This window comes from Vombatus ursinus, unplaced genomic scaffold, assembly GCF_900497805.2.
Source record: "Vombatus ursinus unplaced genomic scaffold, bare-nosed wombat genome assembly UNPS02011431.1, whole genome shotgun sequence".
In the NCBI taxonomy this organism is placed as follows: domain Eukaryota; kingdom Metazoa; phylum Chordata; class Mammalia; order Diprotodontia; family Vombatidae; genus Vombatus; species Vombatus ursinus.
In genome coordinates this window covers 250,463-271,972 of record NW_020951209.1, presented here as the reverse complement: position 1 = coordinate 271,972, position 21,510 = coordinate 250,463, and the positions used below count along the sequence as shown (strand labels likewise).

At 38.9% G+C, this 21,510-nt stretch overlaps 1 protein-coding gene across 2 annotated transcripts in view; it reads right to left on the bottom strand.

The window, feature by feature from the left end:
* Window positions 1–21,510, bottom strand: part of GUCY2C (guanylate cyclase 2C) — a 103,558-nt gene that overhangs the window by 32,304 nt on the left and 49,744 nt on the right. For both annotated transcript variants that reach the window (XM_027856420.1, XM_027856421.1), the window contains 6 exons: window positions 15,463–15,568; window positions 11,082–11,144; window positions 10,480–10,551; window positions 7,302–7,406; window positions 5,491–5,577; window positions 1,911–2,043 (listed from right to left, as the gene is read on the bottom strand). In XM_027856420.1, the coding sequence (XP_027712221.1) occupies window positions 1,911–2,043; window positions 5,491–5,577; window positions 7,302–7,406; window positions 10,480–10,551; window positions 11,082–11,144; window positions 15,463–15,568 (566 nt within the window). The remainder of the gene's footprint in view (window positions 1–1,910; window positions 2,044–5,490; window positions 5,578–7,301; window positions 7,407–10,479; window positions 10,552–11,081; window positions 11,145–15,462; window positions 15,569–21,510) is intronic.

The following is a 21,510-nucleotide window of genomic DNA, read 5'->3' as shown; positions in this document are numbered from 1 at the left end:
TTTCTACTTCCAAGTTTTTTCCTTGCATAATCTGACCTGACTTAAAGAAAGATTTTCTTGAGTTTAGAGGAAGAATGCCTTTCTTTTGAGACTTTCAAGACCTAATAGAAGTTTATTGTAATGCTGGCATTAGGAAAAGGATTAGCATTTGACCTTATAGCCTTTGTTAAAACTGGACTTTTTTTCTTTTCTTTTAAAAAAATTTTTTATTGATTTCTTTTAACATCACCTCCATTCCCTAACACATCCCTTCTACACCCATCAAACTATCACTTGCAACAAAGAGTGAAAAAGGGAAGTTGGGGAATAGAGAATTCAGCAAAACTCACCAGCTCATGAACTGAGTCTGACATTGATATACACAATGTTCCACTCCTATAGTCCTCATCGTCTACAAAGTAAGGACAGGTATCATCTTTCCATACTTCCCTGAATTCTTCCTATTCATAAAGGGGATTGATTGATTTGTTATAATCAAATATTACTTTGCCATAAGAAATGATGAATATGAGTCAGACCTGGACCAGAACATTTGGCATAGCTGGAAGTAATGAACTGAAATGACCACACGGCTGACTTTCTGGTTCAAGCTGGGGAAGGGCAAGACAGAGGAAGGGGAATTCCAGGTGACAGGAGGCCCCAACATGGGAGCCTTGGACCCTGAAGGTACTTCTGGTCACATACCATGAGTCCGCTTAAGGGGACAGGGAAGGGGCCTTTAATGACCCAGTGGGATTAAAAAGTAAACTGTCCGTGAATATTCAACAACTAGGGATAGATGTGAATATATTCTGAGTCTGAGAATAATGCTCTGAAGATGATACATACCGTAAAGTGTCATTTGTTGAATATGAATAATTATATTTGGGAATGATTGTCACATCCAGGCCTAGTCCCTCCCTGAAGGCTGTGAATTCAGTAATTGTCTAAGAACTGTGCTGAATGGAATTTTTTTATGTGGCATGAATGCCATTGAAAACTGTGCCACATGAAATTTGTTTAGACTTCTTTTTTTTTTGGTTAAGTGACTTGCCCAGTGTCACACAACTAGTAAGTGTTATGTGTCTGAGGCTGGATTTGAACTCAGGTCCTCCTGACTCCGAGGCCAATGCTCTATCCACTATGCCACCTAGCTGCCCCTATTTAGACTTCTTAGTACAAAGCATTGGGAGAAGCACTTGAAAAGACATTTGAGCTGGTCCATCTCCTTGCTACCTCTGACCCCAAGACCCTTTAGAATTTTCTGTAATTGAGGATATGAACAAATGAGTCCTAGGTACCCAACCTGATTTATTGAGGAGAAGGGATGATGCATCATTTGACAATGAGAGAAAGTTTCTGCTCACCCTCTGGAACACATGTCATGTAATGTTCTCTCAGGGACTTCCTATGAAGCGTAAATGATGAGTCCCAGTGGAACAGGCCTCAGCATGGGCTCCCAGGAGCCCTGCTTTACCCAGGAGAAATGGTGATTACTTACACATAGCAGCTAAATAGTATAATTGATAATGTAATGGATATGTATATACATATATAGTGTGCATTTTCAGTCATGTCTGACTCTTCATGACCACGTTTGGAGTTTTCTTGGCAAGGATACTGGAGTGGTTTGCTATTTCCTTCTCCAGCTCATTTTACAGGTGAGGAAACTGAGGTAAACAGGGTTAAGTGACTTGCCCAGAGTCACACAGCTAATAAGTATCTGAGGTCACATTTGAACTCAGGCCTTCTTGACTCCAGGCCTGGTACTCTAACCACTGTGCCACCTAGGATAGGATTTCCCATTACCCTATTCTATGATACAAATGGCCCAGCTATGACTGTTAAAAAAAACAACAACAAAACCTCAAACCCAGAGATAAAGCCATCAATAAGTATGGAAATGACAGTTAAATTGGATAATTACTGACCTTTCTTTGTAGGTAAAATGGAGTTGCAACCAAAATCAGTGATCTTCACCACCATTCTGCTGTCCACTACACAGTTAGTAGATTTCAGGCGACCATGTACTTCAGTTTTACTGGAGTGCAGATAGGACATCCCCTATCATTTTTCAATTACAAACAGAAAAAAAAACAAAAAGTGAAATAGCTGATAGCCTTGGAAATAACTGAGAATTCACAGATATTTTATTTTTAGATTTATTTTTCTTTTAAAATAGTGAACAAGTTCAGGGCAAATAATGAATACAGCAATCTACCCGTTCAGTTAATTAAACTTTTCAGTTCATTTAATTCAATTAAAATCAGAAAGTATTTATTGAGGACCTGCTATGCACCTTGCATTGCACACATATTTTTCTGAGAATATAAGGCCTAAGTGACATACTAACAATGCAATGAACCTTGGTTATCTTCAAGATAAGCAGATAAATAGTTTAACTTAAATTTCTCATCAACAAAATTTCAGTAAATTTCCATAATAAAAAGAGAACTGCTCTAGGAGGGAGGTGACAAGGGTGTTTGTAATTTCCTCCACCACTTCCTTGGTGTATGACCTTTGTTAAGTTGCTTCATTTCTCTGGACCTCAGTTTTCTAATCTGTAAAGGGACATAATAATACTTAAGAGGCAAGGATTTGGGCCAAATGTTTTCTTGTGGTTCTTTCTGATTCTAGGATCTATGATTCTAAGCTTCCTAGTCTATGCCTCATTCTATCATGGAAGTCCTATGTTCTCCATCCCCTGGTCTCCAGGGGTGTTATAGCTGCTTTTCTGTATCATAAGACATGAAATTATCATCTCATTCTACCCTGGCAAAGTTCTTGCCATCCACCCTTTGGACCACTGGATCTCCAGAGACCCTGCCCTGTGGGGAAGGAAGACCTTAACTCATTCATCTTTGCCACTCCCACACTAGGGTCTATGATGCTCTAATTGATGAGTAAATGAGTACAAAATCTCACAGCTGAATGGACCATTTTCTTGCCATGTAACCAAAGAAGTACTCCCCATCCTCCCTTTCCCCCTCTTCCTCATCTAGTAGTTAGCACAGTGCCTGGCACATAATAGGCACTTAATAAATGCTGACTGACTGAGGAAACGTAATCAAATCAATACTGCATAGATACTAGGAGGAGTCCATTCATTCCTGTGATTTACCAAACCAAAACATCCCTTCCTAGCCTCTACTTCTCCATAGGTGTAGCCTCCCTAATTAGAATGTAAACTCCTTGAGGGCAGGGACCATATCTCCAGTACCTGAATCTCTTAGCTCTTAGGTCAGTGCTTGGCGTGTAATAAGTGCTTAATCAGTGCTTTTCATTCTTTCCCGGGAGGGAGTTGGGAAAGAATTGGAATTTAGCCAAGGAAGTATGTTTACCTTCCTACTGATGATCTGGTATTTTATATATATATTTTTAATCCTTTGTCCTGGACCTATTAAAAGAGAAAGTATGATATAGTGGAAAGAATTGTAAATTTTGGAATCAGAGCACCTAAATTCACACAATAGGTCTGCTACTTCTTAGCTATGTGACCTTGGGCAAGTCACAGAATCACAGAATCTTCCAGGTGGAAGGACTTTAGTGTCTATCTAGTCTGAACTGTACCTGGACAGGGGTCCTCTCTACAATCTGCTTGATAAGTTGTTGTCCAATCTCTGCTTGAAGACTTCCAAGGAGAGGAAACAAACCACCTTCCAAGGCTGTCTGTTCAATTTAATTGTTAGCAAGTTTTCCTTACTTGTAGGCTAAACTTAGCTCTCTACAACTCAGTCACTGTTCCCAGTTCTGCCCTCTGTGACCAAACTGAACACGTTTAATTGATGTTCCCCATCTCAGCCTTCTGATTTCTTGAAGATGCCTGTATTGTACCTCCTGCTCTTAACCCACCAAGTCTTCTTTTCTCCTGACAAAACATCCCCAGTTCCCTCAAGTCATACTCATGGGGCAGGATTTCAAGGTCCTTCACTATCCTGTTCATCGTCCTCTGAACCTTCTCCAGCTTATCAATGCTATTACTCAAATGTGGCACTCAGAAATGAATATAAAGCACAAGATATGGTTTGGCCAAAGGAGAGTACGGTAGGTTTTATTATAGATGGAGCTAAGTGGCATAGTGGATAGAGCGCCAGGCCTAGAGTCAGGAAGATTCCTTTTCCTGAATTCAACTCCAAACTCAGACACTTACTAGCTGTGTCACTTAACCCAGTTTGCCTCAGTTTCCTCATCTGTAAAATGAGCTGGAGAAGGAAATGGCAAACCACTCCAATGTCCAATGCCAAGAATAATCCAAATAAGGTCACAAAGAGTTGGACACAGCTGAAATGACTGAGCAACAACAACAAGGCCAAACAACTGGTATTAGAACCCAGATTTCAGTCCTGGGTTTTCTCTACTACATGATTTTCTCTTCTCAAAGATTAGGAAACAAGACTGAAGAAAGCACTTTGCTTTAAGGTCACTCTGCTGGAACTTAAAAATAGACCTTCTGACTCACTGCCCATTATGTTCCTCACTATACTATGACTACTCCCTAGAAAGAAAATTTTTTTTTCAGGTCCAGAGCTTATTCAAGGGCTAATGTAGTCTCCATTGCTATATTCTTCAAGAAATTTACCTAGTAAAATTGTAGGGCCTCTCCCACCTCCAACCTATAAACATATTCAATTAAACCAATATTTACTAAAAATCAACTATGTGCAAAGCACTATGCTAGTTGTTTATTCATTTATTCAACAAACATTTATTAATCTCCCACTCTGCACTAGATGAGGGACAGGTGCCAAGATGCAAAGACAAAAATGGAACAGTTCCTGTACTCAAGGAGCTTATATTCTGCTTACATTCCATTGAGGGAACAACTTTAACCAGAGAAGTAAAAATAAAATATGTCAAATGTAAATACACCATAATTTGTGTAGGGTAGTGCACTAGCCACTGGGGGGATCAGAATAGGTCTTGATAGGAGGTTATGGTAGTCCATGATGAAGACAGCAGTGATTTGGAGAACCCAGTGGAAAAGGAATGGACTATTGTATGCAGAATAACATGGTAGGCACCAGGGGAGGACCAGAATTTAGATCAGATCCAGTCACTCTGTTTTGATAGAGCCAACATTTTATTGTGTATGCAGATTTTCACCTGGTTCTTAGTCATTTTATGCCAAATTGAGTTTCCTCACTGCTCTGTTTGCCATTTAAGGGTACTACTCTCTGCCTAATTTGTTACATATCATCAATCCATCATTCATATACTACTTAATATTATATTCAGAAACTATACCACCAATCACACTTCAAAAGGCAGAAGGGCATAGCAAATTTTAGAGAACTAACTTGTTAGGAAAGTATAAACTTTATTTGGTATGTTTTAGGGATTATTTTTTCCAGTCATTCAATACAAAGATGAGAAATGAATGAATTTTATTTGACTTAATATCTAGGCTGAAAAGTATGATGACTTGAACATAGAGTAGAGATGATAACATGATACATTTTTCTCTAGGTAACTTATAGAAGCGTGCTTAATGTTAGCAAGCCATGTACTTACCTTGGCAATGTCATACATAACAGAGATTTTAAATTCCCAGTCCATGAAGGTGCCATCAGGGTAAGAGATTGTATCATTTAAAACTTCCTAAGTGATATGAAAAAGGAGAAGGGTTATTGGTGGCAAAGAAAAATGTTACTCTTAATTTATTAAAAAAAAAACAAAAAACCTCCACATGAAGGTGCCTTGAATAGCAAAGACTGGAATGGGACAATATACCCTAGAGTTTTCTAGAAGAGTTTAAAAAAATTGTCAAAGTGTATTTGATCACTTGGAAGGCCTACAAGGTAGCCGTAAAAATACGGCTTCTAGATCTTTCTTTATCTTTTTATTTCTGTGACAGGGTTGAGTACAGCCCATTCATATATGAGAGAGTTGCCATTTCATAAGCAGGTGGCTCCATGTTCAGTTTCTTGTGCCACACTTAAACTAAGGTTCCCAAACAGTAGAAACAACAACAAAAACTATTATAAAATTCATCAATTAAATGATACAAAATTATTCCTAAAAATATCAACAAAGAAAGCATCCTACCATTCTCCTTTAATAAAAAAAAAATCTAATTCTAGTACTTAAACCATGGAAGAATAAAGTTTTAAAAAAAAGACAACCATAAACCATTATCACTAATGCATGTGGTAAGTCTCTTATGCCCTTCCTCTGTAGGACCGATATATAGTCCTTTGAATATATGCCTCCTTACCCTTTTGTGTTTGTTTGTTTTTTCCTGCTTCTAGGAGAAAGAATATTGGAGCATACTGTGAGCTTGGAAATAGTGGAAGTCCAGTGATAGGAGTCCAAGTCAGCATTTACCATGAACCAAGTCACCAGCATAGCCTTAAGGAGTGGGCGCCAAACCCAGCAGTAGCTAAGAGGCCGACTTAGCCAACAGTAATGACAAATTTGAGAGTGAGGATGAATCCTCAGGGTAACTACTTTAAATTTTGGCCTACTCTCCTCAGAGACCTAGGTGATACAGAGGAGAGCACGCCCTCAAGTGTTGGAGGTGGGAAATGTTTTGTAACTTTTGTTCTTTGTTATGTCTTTTCGGTAAATATCTGAGTTTGTAAAAGCTAATTGATGTTATTGGGTTAAATGATATTGAGTACTAATTGCTGGTAGTTAATATTGGGGGTAACAGCAGAAGGGTGGCTCAACCCAATAGAATTAAGAGACAGCCACAGGGCAGCTAGGTGGCACAGTGTATAAGAGCACTGGCCCTGAAGTCAGGAGGACCTAAGTTCAAATCCAGCCTCAGACCAAACACTTGATACTTACTAGCTGTGTGACCCTGGGCAAGTCCCTTAACCCCAATTGCCTAAAAAATAAAAAAATTTAAAATTTAAAAAAAAAAAAAACAGCCACCCACTGGCCCTCACAGGTACACACCTATAACACTGAGAGGGTAATGTAGCCATAGTTCTCTGGGGATCTGGATTGTCAGTGTAAGAGTTGGAATAGGGATCCCCAGAGCTTATAAAGGTTCCAGTGTGGTTCTAATCCCTCACTATAGGTAAAAGATGGAAAACCACACAAATTTCCCCTCTCCATTCTTTTGCAACCCTCATCTGGTTACTTGTGTTTCTTGTTCAAGTAACCCAGAGAGACTGATTATTTAAAATCTGCTGCATAATCAGCTGAATGGTAGATCAAGGCTCCAGTCTCCAAAATCCATAAGACTCATATTTAGAAGGTCCCTTATACCAGCTTTCCCTAGACTCCATCAATAGATAGGCTTTTTCTCTCTTTCAGAACCATAGTAAAGTACTGAAGCTGAATAAAGAAGGGATCTGAAAAGACTGGTTCCTTACCCGAAGGGATCCCCTCTCACAGTATTCGATCACTCCAAAGATCATGGCATCAATCTTCACCGTACCATAGAATTTGGTCAGGTTGTAATAGTCAACCTGGAGTAACTAGGAGAACACATTTTTATACTTAGTAAAACATCCAGAGAATCCCAATAGAGAATCCCAGTAACTAATATGTTGGCATAAAAACATTTTTTATTCCTTCGAGGTCCCTTATGATTAAGTCTTTTAACATAGGAATTCTAATCAACACAATGACCAGCCACAATTCTCATGGATTCTTTCATTATGAACTATGATTTCCATCTCCAGATAGAGAGATGATGGACTCAGAGTACAGATTGAGACTTTTTAAAAATATGGAGGCAGCTAGGTAGCTCAGTGGATAGAGATCCAGCCTTGGAGCCAAGAGGACCTGAGTTCAAATATGGCCTCAGATACTTGACACTTACTAGCTGTGTGACCCTGGGCAAGTCACTTAACCCTGACTGCCTCAACAAAAAGCAGAAAAAACAAAAAAACAAAAAAAAACCCCAAAAAACAGAAGTCAATGAAGGAATTTGTTTTATTTGACTCTACATTTTTGTAATACGTTTTGTTTTTCTTGCTTTCTTAATGGGTATGAAAGGTGGTAAGAAGTTGGCAGGAAGAGAATGTGAATTTGAAACTAAAATAAAACTGAATTTTAAAAAACCCCTTAATAAAATTAAATACTCACTTCTTATCCCAAATTCCTCTGTTTATATTAAACATGATAATGAGGTCAAATATCATAAAATATATGAATACCTGTTCAGAGGATTCAAAGCTAGAAGGAACCTCAGAGATCTCAGAGTTACCTTTTCATATTTGCAGATAAGGTAATATCATAAAATGATATATATATAAATATATAAATTCTTCTAGTTGGATTCAAAAAATCAATGGCACGGATAAGGAGGCAGGAGAGACACAACTAGACATTAGTTTAATTTTTAAAGATCTAGAAGTTTTAGTGAAGGGCAAACACATTATTAATCAATAGAATGATATAGTGCCCAAGAAAGTCAGTGCAATCCTAGCCTACATTAATAGAATCATAGTATCCAGAGCAAGGGTCCTGTATTTGTATACTCTTGTATACTGTATTTATCTTTGTATGCTCTTACCCTGCTGTGACCACATCTGTAGTGTGTTAAGTTCTGAGGACCATATTTTATTTTTTAAATAAGATTTTATTATTTATTCCCAATTGTGTATAAAAGCAATTAACATTTTTTTAATTTTGAGCTCCAAATTTTCTCCCTCTTTCTCTCCCCTCCTCTCTACCTGAGATGGTAAGCAATTTGATATAGATATCCAATATGATCACACATGTGTGATCATGCAAAACATATTTCCATATTAGTCATGTTGTGAAAGAAAACATAGACCCCCCCCAAAAAAAAACCTACACTAAAAAAAATAATAAAGTGAAAAATAGTATGCTTTGACTCCACCAGTTCTTTCTCTGGAGGCAGGCAGCATTTTTCATCATGCCCTTTGGAATTGTCTTGAATCATTGTATTACTGAGAAAGTCATTCACAGTTGATCATCATACAATATTGCTGTTACTGTGTACAATGTTCTGTTGGTTCTCCTCATTTCACTTTGCATCAGTTCATGTAAGACTGCTAAGGTTTTTCTGAAATCATCCGGCTCGTCATTTCTCATAGCACAATAGTATTCCATTACAATCATGTTCCACAACTTGTTCATCCATTTCCCAATTGAAAGACATCCCCTCAATTTCCAATTCTTTGTCACCACAAAAAGAGCTACTATAAATATTTTTGTATGTACAGGTCCTTTTCCTTTTTCTTTGACCTCTTTGGGGTACAGACCTAGAAGTAGTATTGCTAGTTTATAGGCCTTTGGGCAAAGTTCCAAATTGTTCTCCAGAATGGTTGGATCAGTTCACAACTCCACCGTTTGTGTCCCAATTTTCCCACATCCCCTCCAACATTTATCATTTTCCTTTTCTGTCATATTAGTCAATTGATAGGTGTGGGGTGGTACCTCAGAGTTGTTTTAATTTTCATTTCTCTAAGCAATAGTAATTTACAGCATTTTTTCATATAACTATAGATAGCTCTGATTTCTTCATCTGAAAACTGCCTGTTCATGTCCTTTGACCATTTATCAATTGGAGAATGACTTCTATTCTTATAAATTTCATTCAGTTCTCTATATTTGAGAAATGAGGCCTTTATCAAAGAACCTTGCTATAAAAAAAATTTTTCCCAGCTTTCTGTTTTCCTGCTAATCTTGGCTACAAGGAATATATTTTTAAAGGCTTTCAAGCTGAGGCTAGCATATACTAAGAGAAAGGTGACAGGGATGGTAAAATTAGTGAAAATTAGTTGAAGGAAATGGGAATGTTTGGCCTATAGAAGAGAAGACTAATAGGGAAGAAACATGATATGGCTTCAAATATTTAAACGATCGGCCTATGGAAGAGGAATTAGATTTGTTTTGCTTGGCTCCAGAGAACAGAAAGTCACAAGGAGACAGATTTGTGTTTGCTATGAGGGAAAGAATTCTTTCCATTAGAGATATCTAAAAGTGGAAGAGGTTGCCTGAGTAGACTGTGAGTTCTCCATCTCTGGAGACTGCCAATCTGTTGCTTGTTGGAGGTTCTTTTAATCCAGGGTTTAAGGTTTTGGTACGGGTCAGGACTATATAACCTCTGAGGTCCATTCCTACTCTGGGATTCTATGGTTCTAAAACACAGGTAGCAAGGAGTAGGGCTGGGTTTCCAATCCAGTTCTGAGTTCATTGGTTTTTGCCTATTACACCACTCTGCACTCTCAAATCTCACACACAACTTCTGGATCAGGTTAGCCCCCAATCTGGTAGTCTGAGATCCAGTAGAATACCTTGAATGCTGAGCTGGTTCACAAATTAAACAGTTTGTTTCAGCCATACACACATGCCCTACCCCTTACATTACCCATTCCCCTCTATGCCAGCCAAGAATATCTAAAAGGAATTCCCAGTGAGAAGAAGAGTGTGGTTGACAGTGCCCCTGATCTCCTCTTCCCACCCTTGACCACTCCCCTTAGTGACCTTAAGGCTTTAGGGAAATAAATGGAGTAGCTCTTAATAAAAATGATGGGAAGCCCAGAATGTGGTTTTCAGAAGGGGATAATCACGTACCTTATTCAGGTCTATCTTCTGCCTCTCAGTGAAATTGCCATCATTGTGTTTGAGATCTTTAAGGATCACGACCTGCCAAGAATGGATCAGTTATAGTCGGGAGGTGTGCCCTTGTGGCATAACTTTGGCTTGGACAAAGACTGGTCCCACCATGGACCATAACACTCCTAACTCAACAAGAGTTAAGTGTCTATGTCTACAGTGGAGCTGATCTAAGTGCTCAGTATTCCCTGGAACTCTATCTCCCCCTCTCATCCCCCACAAGCAGATACACACACACACACACACACACACACACACACACACACACACACACACTGTCTTGGGAAGATGCCCAGGTGATTGTAGCTCTGTAACTCATGTAACAGAGCTCTTACCTTTTCCATCCTTATCCACCCCTGGGAAGAACCCCACTGGAGCATTTTCAGGAACCTCTAGCTCTACACTATTGGCCCTAAAGGTTCAGCATCAGGCTTTAGCTAAGATATGAAAGAAGCCCCAATAGCCAGAATCATAGCGATCCCTTCTTATCCATCACTTAAACACAGACATGCTCCTTAATAAAAGGTCAGAGAAAAGAAAGAAGGATGAGGTCCAACTACCTTTTTGTCATATTTTCCTTGACGTAACCTCGTAATGGTATCACGTCTCTTGTCTTCATCAATCTGGTACAAAGGAAAGGTTATTCATTCCAGAGGCATAATATCACGCCCAGATGCTACAAGCTCATCGAGCATTAAATGGATTATGGGGATTCCTTTCTTATATAGGTGAGACTGGGTGACTACTGAGGTCCTTTGCATTAGACTATGAGCTCTGAAGTGTAGTAACTGAGTTTGTTGTTGGTGGTGGTGGTGGTAGTGTTCGTTTTTTCCTATTTTTGTATCACCAGTATTTAGCAAAATGCCTGGCACATAGTAGGAAGGAAGTGCCTACTATGTGCCAGGCACTGTGCTAAATGCTTTACAAATATTACCGTATTTGTTCCTCACAACAACCCTCGACAATGGGCATCATTATTATTATGAATTCCCATTTTACAGTTGAAGAAACTGAGGCAGAGAGAAGCTAGGTGACTTGCCCAAGGTCACACATCTAGTGAGTGTCTAAGGCCACGTTTGAACTCATGTGTTCCAGGCCCAGCACTCTATCCACTGTACCACATAGCTGCTTCCAGTAGGCACTCCTTGTTGGCTTGTTGACTTAACTTCCAAGTTTGAAAGTATGTTTTTCTGTGACTACAGAAGCTGTATAATTTTGCCTATAATGTTGCACCTAGTATTTTGTTTCAGAGTAGCCAGTAAGATAGCTCAACTCTGAGATAGTCCCGCCTTCCCTGGGCCACGGTTGAGAACTTTCTGCTTTCCCACCTCTTTAGTCACCACCCCATTTCAACCTGATGCACCTACTTCTCTCTGATTGTATAGTCTTACACAGATTATGTAGCATTAAGCAAATAACATAAGATCCTAAATTATTGGCTCAATTCTGGTCCTAAGCAGCAGGTAAAGAGTAAGATTTTAATTAGGCTCCACAATTTCTGTGCTTTCTGCTGTCTTCCTGTGGTCTGTTCTCAGATCCATCCCTTAGGTTACTACTCTTGGGACCTCTCCATTCACCAAAAGTTATTAATATTTCTATAGTGTCACCTGTAAACTATACAGCATGTCAGATATTATAGGAGGGATTTTAGCAGTGGAGGGGAGATTGAAGTAGGTGACTCTAAGGTCTCTTTTAAAATAATACGATTCTCAAGCTTGAGTTCAGATAGACCTTTTTGTCTAAATTGAGCGGAGGCAGACCCTTTTATCTCAATTGCCCAAGGGTGGGTTGGGAGTATAAAGATAGCCTCTCTGTCCAAGGATGACATGATGTCACACTCAGCCCCTCATTGTAATATTCATTCTCTTATTAATTGTTAACCAATCAGGGTTGATTCCCACCCTGGTGAACACCTACTCTTGGAAGGGTATATAAACTGTGAGCCCACTACCATGATTGTCTTTCACCCTTTTATTAAAGTGCAGACATTATTAATAAAATGATTAAATTACCCAGAAAAAAATAAAATAATATGATTCTATCATTTCCTCCATATCTCTCTGTTATTGCATAGATGCTATGTTTGGCTTTCCTTTTCCCCCCAGTCTCTTAGCCTGGGTTTCTTGTCTTGGTTGACCTCACTAGTCTTGACCCTTTGTGTGCTTGGACAGATGGTAATGGTCTTTTTCTCCCTGTCCCAGTTGATTCCTTTGAATTTTGCCTCTGGACCACCTAAGACACCTGTCAATTCCCCTTCTTTCCAGGTAAAATTCTAGACTCTGGACCTCCAAATCCTACTGCCACCCAAGTCCCTGTGGGATATGAATGCCTATATGTTCTTTACTATTGCTTCCCTATTCTATCCTATAAAATTATCTACCCAGGGTCTCATTCCTCTCTCATACTAAATGAGATGACTTGTGTAAGGTACTTTGAAGGCCTTGAATTGCTCTATAAATGCTAGCTATTATTATTCCTGGTATTAGCTATTATTATTCCCATAAATAACAAGGCAACTCAGTGGATAAAGTGCTGTATCTGGAATAGAAAAGACCCGAGTTCAAATCCAGGTTCAGATAATTGCTAGTTATATGACCTTGGACAAGTCACTCAACTGCTGTCTGCCTCAGTTTCCTCATCTGTAAAATGGGGATAACAATATCACCTACCTCCCAGGGTTGTTTCAAACACAAAATGAGATAATATTTGTAAAGCATTTTGAAGACTTTAAAGCACCACATAAATACTATTATTATTGTTCATTCCAAGGTAATTGGATAATCTGATAAATGAATTAAGATTAATTGCTATCATGGCTTAATGTGTTACCCTTCCTGGGATCAGGCACATTTTAATAATAATACTAATTATGAAAATGATAACTAACATTTATGTAGTGCTTTTTGGCTTGCAAAGCACTTTACATATGTTAACTAATTTTAAAAAGGGAACATCTTTATACAAGACAACAGGACACAGCTCAACACAACATTTATTAAGGACCAACTATATATACTGTCCTGTGCTAGAAGCTGGAAGAGATATGAAGTTGAGATAAGAAATTAGGCCTGCCCTCAAGGAGCTTATAGTCTAGTAATAGCTTAGCCCAAAGGAATAAACTTGGAATTTCAAATAGTATGGCAGGTGGTTGAAGAGATCTTTGGGGGGGCAGAAGTAGAGTTGACCTTGTACATAGGTATAGTAGGGATGGCCTACAAACACACAACCTGAAGGCAGAATGAGACCCACAATACTTCTTAGTGAGGTGAGAAACATATTAAAATGTGATTGTGAAATATTTAACAAAATAAATTAAAACACACAAAAAAATAATGTTAATACGTGGTTTTCTAAGCTAATATGCCCCCACAGGGATGCTTATTTATGATTTACTGGCCCACTTTTATTTGAGTTTGACACCACTGGCCTACAAGTCGTGATCTAAGTGGCTTTGTAAGGTTTCCACCCACACCTCACTCCTACTCCCAAATTTCTCTTATTGTTGTTGCTGAGTCATGTCTGAGTCTTCATAACCCCATTTGGGGTTTTCTTGGCAAAAATACTGGAGTGGTTTGCCATTTCCTTCTCCACCTCATATTACAGATGGGGAAATGGAGGCAAACTAGGTTAAGTGACTTACCCAGGGTCACACAGTTACTGAGTGTCTGAGGCCAGATTTGAACTTAGGAAGAAGAGTCTTCCTGACTCCAGGCATGGCTCTCTATCCACTTTGCCACCTAGCTGCCCCTAAAATTCATCTTATATCCTACTCAAACTACTCTATTTGGGGCATTTCTACCATCAAACATTCAGTTTGGTTCCCACTAGAAAAATGCCAACATCTCTGGGAAAATTAAGGGGGCAGGCTCATTCGTTTAGACCTCAGTGTGAATTAGTTTAATCAGCTTGTTTTCCTCTTAATACCTAGTTGAGATAAGTATTATCTCAACTATAGATAAATATATGTATACAAAGAAAGAGATATGGAGATATATGGAGATAAATATAGATATAGATATAGATCTATAGATAAAAATAAAAATAGATAAAATGTTGGTCAGGGAAGAGAAGCCACCATTTTGGAACAAGAGACACTGATGAGAGGAGGGTACACCTGTGTGGAGCTAGAAGTGGGAGGGAGGCTCTGAGCAGCTGGAGGGCCACAGGAGGAGAATGAAGTCTGACAACACTGATCACGGAGTAGTGACATCTTTTGGCTATCAGAGAGTATTGATCAGGCTACAATGGTCATTGCTGAACAGGTTAGGCCCTGCTGGAATAGGTGGTTTTTGAGGGGCTTAGGGTTTGTTTGATTGGTTTGTTAAGAGAAACAAATGCCCTAGTGTGGCAGCAATGTCCTGCACTGATTTTCTGTAAAGAATGACCCGAGGATATGCCAGAGCCAGCTCACACAGGTTCCTGAGAGCCAAATTTTCAGGGTGAAATAGGCAAATGCTACAAATAAGTGCTTGATTTATTGTTTTATCAGTTGTCACTCTAGTCTTAAGAAAGTGATGGAGAAAATGTTAATAACAGATTAAACTTAAAGTGTGTCCTACATAATTTTTTCTGACAGTTGGCTGTTAAACATTTACCAGCGCACCCTTGAATGAAATTCTCACCTCAGAATCTACAGAAAGCTACTATTAAAATGCAAATATGTTACCTGAGAAACATAACATACTAAGCCATGAGCATCTACTAACACAGCACCAGCACCAACAAGTTTATCAAATTAATTAGTTTCCATCCAGAAAAGCAGAGAGCAGGGCCCTGAGGGGGGCAAATATCAAAAAATTTCTGTTGGCAAAAGTTAGGCAGAGGAAAGGTAATGCATTTGTCTAGCCCTGGCTATGGCCTTAGGAGATTATGCACAGAAACATTTAACCCATTCTTGATTTTCTTAAAAAGAAAGGGGGTTGGAAAGGGTTTTGGCCTTACCTTCAGGCTCACATGGCTAGTCTCATTAGTCTCCAGAAGTAAGATCTGTTCTGTTGGAATATGGGACCACTTCTTCTGACGAAGTTCATTATTCTTTCTATTTGTCCTTTACATAAATAGAACTGGTCAATTGGTGGCTATCAGCAACCATGTCATACAACTTCATAGTAATCGAAGAAATTTGGAACACATTGGCTCTCCCAGATAATGGTTTACCTCTTACAGTAAAGCTTTCTATTGAACCTTAATGCCCTCTTGTTAGCCCTGGATCTGAGCCCCCTTTGCTCCTTTTAATAGAGTCATAGACCTGTAGAATGGTAATGGACCATAGATGTCATCTTATTCAACCTCTGGTCCATTTTACAGATGAGGAAACTGAAGCCTAGAAAGGACAAATTTTTGTTTTTATTTGGTTTATTTATTTTTTCCCATACTCACATGGTGAGCTAGAAAAAGAAGTGGGACCAAAATCTAAATCTCCTGACTCTCAGCTACAGTGCCCTTTTCACTTTACCACACTGAAAAGTAAAAGAGAAAGGTCAAGAGATGAGAGCCTTAAAGATAAATTTTAATTTGAAAATTGTCCAAGAACAGATGAACCAGTTTGTGTAGATATCAACTTGTGTAAAAACAGCATTGCCCTTACAACTATTTCATATGCCTGAACTAGACTGCCTCTGAGATTCCTTGTTAATCATCCATCTGCCATGCAGAAAACCTGAGCTCTTTCAGTACAAGTGCCAAAATCTCTTAACATTCTATAAGAGAACCTAACTTGGTAGAAAGAGCACTGGACTTGTAGTCAGAAAACCTGGGCCCAAATCAGAGCTCTGCCATTAAACAGCATGAACTTAGACAAGTTACAAACTCATAGGGCATTAGCTTCCCTCTTTTATAAAATGAAAGGATTGGGCTAGATAATCTCTAAGGTCCCCTCCAGCTCTGACATTCTGAGAATCTATGAAATGGTACACAGTTGGATCTTCAGCCAGGTGTTTGGGGTCCCAGTGAATTCATACTTGCTCACCCTCATCATGACTACGGGCATTCCAGCATCTAACCCCAGCAGTGCCAAATGACTTTCATGTTGGGAAACAGGGCCCCACAAATAGTTAGCTTCTTTTCTTACATAGAACAGAGCTTCTTAAACTTTTTCCACTTGTGACTCCTTTTTCATGTTTAGGCAGTATTAGTTGGCTTTGTTGTAGTTGTGTGGCCTGAGGGCATATACAGTGCAACGTGCACATGCTATGTGTTCAGAACCAAAGCTGCAGTGAAGTTTCACATTGCAACACTGGCAAGCATTGCCAGAAACACTTTGGATTCATTAAGCATTTGATTAATGAAAATTAATGAAAATTAATTTTCAGAAACCTTTTACTGTTGTCAAATTTTTCTCAACCCCCTATGTGGGTCATAACCCCATGAATTGTCATAGACCACTTCGATGGAAACCAATGGGAGGAAACCTCCCCTGCGGGAGCTCTTTTGTTCATCAGTAATCTTCATCTCTGATACTTAGGGCTGTAGGCAAATTCTGTTATCTCTCTACAGCTATCTACTTCTTTGAGATTTACCTTTACTTTAGAAAGTTTCCCTTATTTGGGCCACCATTTTATGAAAAAAATATTTACAACCTTATTTTAGACTAGTTTCCTTCCCCAAGGTTCTCAATTTGAGAAGTTACAGGAAACCACTGATTCTCCTTTTTTGATCCACCTATACACAAAAGACCCTCCCTAACATTGAATTTCTCTGTGTCCAGTGGTGGAATAGCTAAGCACAACATTCTCCATCATGTTGGGGAGAAAGTTATTGTCCACTTCCCTGTATAAACCTCCAAATAACAAACTGAGGAGTGGGGTCCTTAGGTTAGAGACTATTGATTGGTTGATTAAAGAATGTGTAATACACACAAAGTAGCCTACATCTGGGCAGCTAGGTGGTGAAGTGGAAAGAGGGCCAGGTCTGAAATCATGAAGACTCATTTTCCTGAGTTCAAATCTGGCTTCAGACACTAGCTATATGACCCTGGACAAGTCACTTAATCCTCTTAGCCTCCCTTTCCTCATCTGTAAAATGAGCTGGAGAAGGAAATGGCAAACTATTCTAGTATTTTTGCCAAGAAAATCCCAAATGGAGTCACGAAGAATTGAATACGACTGAAACATCTGAACAACAAACTACAATCCAGGCAGAGTTGCAGAAAGGGATTGTGATAGGAGCAATATCCTAATCCCTCTCCCCATAAGGCCAGTTTTTATTGGTTGGTTGGGGAAAATAAAGGCTCAGCCTGTAGTCATCACTTCCTGGTTTCTGAGTATGAAGCAGCCATGAGGATCACCAGAGGCTCTCTCTAATCACTGTGGACACCTCAGTCTAGGGAACTTCTTCCAGTTAAAAATCAATCTGAGACATCTTCAATGCCTCTCCTCCTGCTACAGCTAAGTAAATCTCCCTTTGTTAACTGTTGAATTATCTATGTATGTCTTCTCTTCATTCAATATTAAACCTAAACTACCAAAGTACTGGCCTCAGTTAGGTCCATACCAGAACAGAAGGGTTCTTTTTTATTAATATTCTGGTTAAGAGAAAATTATGCATAGACTGCACATGGATAACCAATCTTAAAATCATTTTTCTATTAAATCATAATTAATTTTAAAATCATACACACACATGTCCCTGTGTACATACAGGTCCCTGCCCAAGCACCCCTTAATGGTTATTTTGGGGCCCTCCTTGCTCAGAGTGAATGTAAATAGAAACTGTTTCTCTTTTGGTGAGCAACCTTAAGGGTCTTCCCCTCCTGGTTTGATTTCTTTCCTTTTCCTTTTTTTTTTTTTTTTTTTTGAATTAAAGGGGCCATCCCTTAACTCACTCCTTAAAGAGGCCTATTCACTGAATGGGCATTGCGTCACTCAAAGTGAGCACTTGAGAAGACCTTAGCTTAAAAAGTCCAAGGTCTCCCATTGCATTCAGGGCCATCTCCAATCATTCTGATCTATATCTCTCCACTGGACCCAGATGATTCTGGAGGAGAAAAAGAGGCTGGTGACATTGCACAGCCTTCCCTACTAAAATCAAAGTCAATTGCAAGTCATGTCATCATCTCCCTGATGTCATGATCCTCTTCAAGAATGAAGGACAAACACAACAACACATATAAATATAGTTATCCCTTCCATATCCCGCCTTTCACCATCATAGATTCAATATATCACAGGTTGGCATAAGATATTAAAGGGGGGGCGCAGCTATGTGTTGCAGTGGATAGAGCTCTGGCCCTGGAGTCAGGAGCACCTGAGTTCAAATCCAGCCTCAGACATTTGACACTTACTAGCTGTGTGACCCTGGGCAAGTCACTTAACCCCAATTGGCTCTCTAAAAAAGCAAAAAACAACAAAAACAAAACAAAACAAAAAACAAAAGAAACTAAATAGGATGATAGAAAATGCCATCCACATCCAGACAAAGAACTATGGAGTCTAAATGCAGATCAAACCATACTATTTTTGCTTTTTCTGTTTGTTTTTTTCTCATGGTTTTTTTCCCTTTTATTCTGATTCTTCTTTCACAACATGACTAATGTGGAAATATGTTCAATGTATATCCCATATCAGATTGCTTGCCATCTTGGGGAGGGGGGAGGAGAGAGAGGGAGAAAAATATTTGGAACTCAAAATATTATGAAAGTGAGTGTTGAAAACTATCTTTACATGTAATTAAAAAGATAAAATACTATTAAGTGGAAAAAATAAAATAAAAAAGTGAAGATATTCAATCACATTGTTTACACTAAAAAAATATTGTTCATATTTTAAAACAAACAAAAAAAGAAATTAAATGGGAGTTTGTGTGTGTGGGGGGAAGTTTTGTGGAAGCCACTGATGACACACAAAAGGTAGCAGATATCACAGAAAAAGTTTAGAAACTCAGAAATGCATAAAATGTATATATACATACATATATAGTATTGTATAATAACACATTTTACCTTTTAATATCATAATAATTCAGACCCCTACTCTGGTATGAAGGAAGGGCCAAAAAATTTTACATGGATTTTCCAGATCGCAGGAGAACCACATCCCTAATCCCCACAATGTGGAAGGGATAACTATTTATATACACACATATACATATATATATATACACATATATACATATAATATACACATTCATATACAAATATATACTGTAGTAGATAGTGCGATGGCTCCAGAGTTGAGTAGGAGAAAGAAAGAGAGCTAGACTCCATCTGAGAAATAGCACAGAGCTTTCAATGATCTCAAGCTAATCCTGACTCAAAAATGTATCTTTTAAACATTAGTGTCCTCCCAGAAAGGTAGCATGACTTAGTGGCTAGAGAGCTGCCCTCGGACTCAGGAGGACTTGGGTTTCAGGCCTGCCTCGGACACCCACTGCCAGGATGGCCCTGAGTAAGTCCCATAACCTCTCTGCCTCAGGCAATTCTTTGAGTCTCTAAGTAGCAGAGAAGGTGCCCATCTGCTGTGGTAGGAGGAAATTGCTCAGCCTAAGCTCCTTGTGGTAAAGAAATCACAAATCTGGTTTAAAAAAAAAAAATCCTCTCCTGCTATATAGTTATGAGTCATGGAACACCACAGTATTTGAAGAATCAAAACCGTACGTAGCTCAAAGAGAATGCAAAGGCATAAATTGTCTGCTGCATTTTACTACTAGTAGCTTGCATATAAGTAGTTGAATAAAAGATATCATCCAAGAAATGTATGATTTGAAAAGGAATCATAGAAATGGGCTGATTCTTAAGTGAGAGTGAGGTATGGCTGATGGTGAGTTACAGCTCTTTGGTCTTGGTGCCCCAACATTGCTGCCATGGCAGTGATAGTGGTGGCTCTACTTGCCTCCATGCCAGGTTTATGCTCACATCTTTACTTTTTGGCATAGTTGCTTATGGGGGAGCCTTGCTTGGGGCTTCTGTCCAGCTCATCCTATCTGGTATGTTTCAGTCCTGTCCATGCCCTCAGGCATTTACACAGAGTAGAGCAAACTTGTCAATTAGTGTGACTACATTAGTCCATATGAGAGTTATTTCCTGGAGAATCAAGAAGAATGTTGGGGGATTTCCATGCTGGCCATCTCCAGCTTCTATACATCCCTGCTAACTAGAAAAGGAGCTGCACAGACACACATACAACTATATTATATAGTATAGCTATGAATAAATAGATACATGTAGAAAGCAATGTGACAGGGCACTGACCAATGAGGGTTCTGTCCTTAAAGCATGCACAATATGCCTTCCTGATTCCAGTCCAAGTGGAGGCTTGGTAGGCCTGTTTTTGGACACACATATTCTGTTCCAGTATAGGGAGTTCCCTGCACTGATAAAATCATAAGTAGGTCCAGACATCCCCTCAAAATGAATAAATAAAGAAACAAACAGGTTAGATAGATAAACGTCTATTGAATTGTTGTCTGTATTAGGAAAATAATAGTTATCAAGTATAATTAGAATAAGGAACAACACTACTGCCATTTCTGTAGTACTTTAAAATTTGAAAAAAGTTTTGCATATATTAGCTCTCATGAACCACATAAGGACTCTGAGAGGTTAGTACTAAAGGTATTATTATCCTTATTTTACAGATAAGGAAACTGAGGCTCAGAGAGGTTGAGACTTACCTAAGGTCCTACAATTAGTAAATATCAGAAATGAGATGTGGGAAGCATCAAGATATGTTCAGAAGACCCGGGTTCAAAACCTATCTCAAATATTTACTACCTGTGCAACTTAGAACAATTTAGCTAGCCTTCTTAGGTCTCAGTTTCCTCATCTATAAAATAAGGGCAACCCCCTTAGAGTAATTAATGAATTAATTAGATGATCTCTGAGGTCCCTCCCATGTTTAGGTCTAATTACTAGACTTTATGAGTTCATGTCTTCTTGACTACACTATGCTGCCTTGTGTGGAAGTATGGATTAAGATAATTCTGAATAGTAGAAGGGGTGTGTGTATGTGTGTGTGTGTGTGTGTGTGTGTGTGTGTGTGTGTGTGTGTGTGT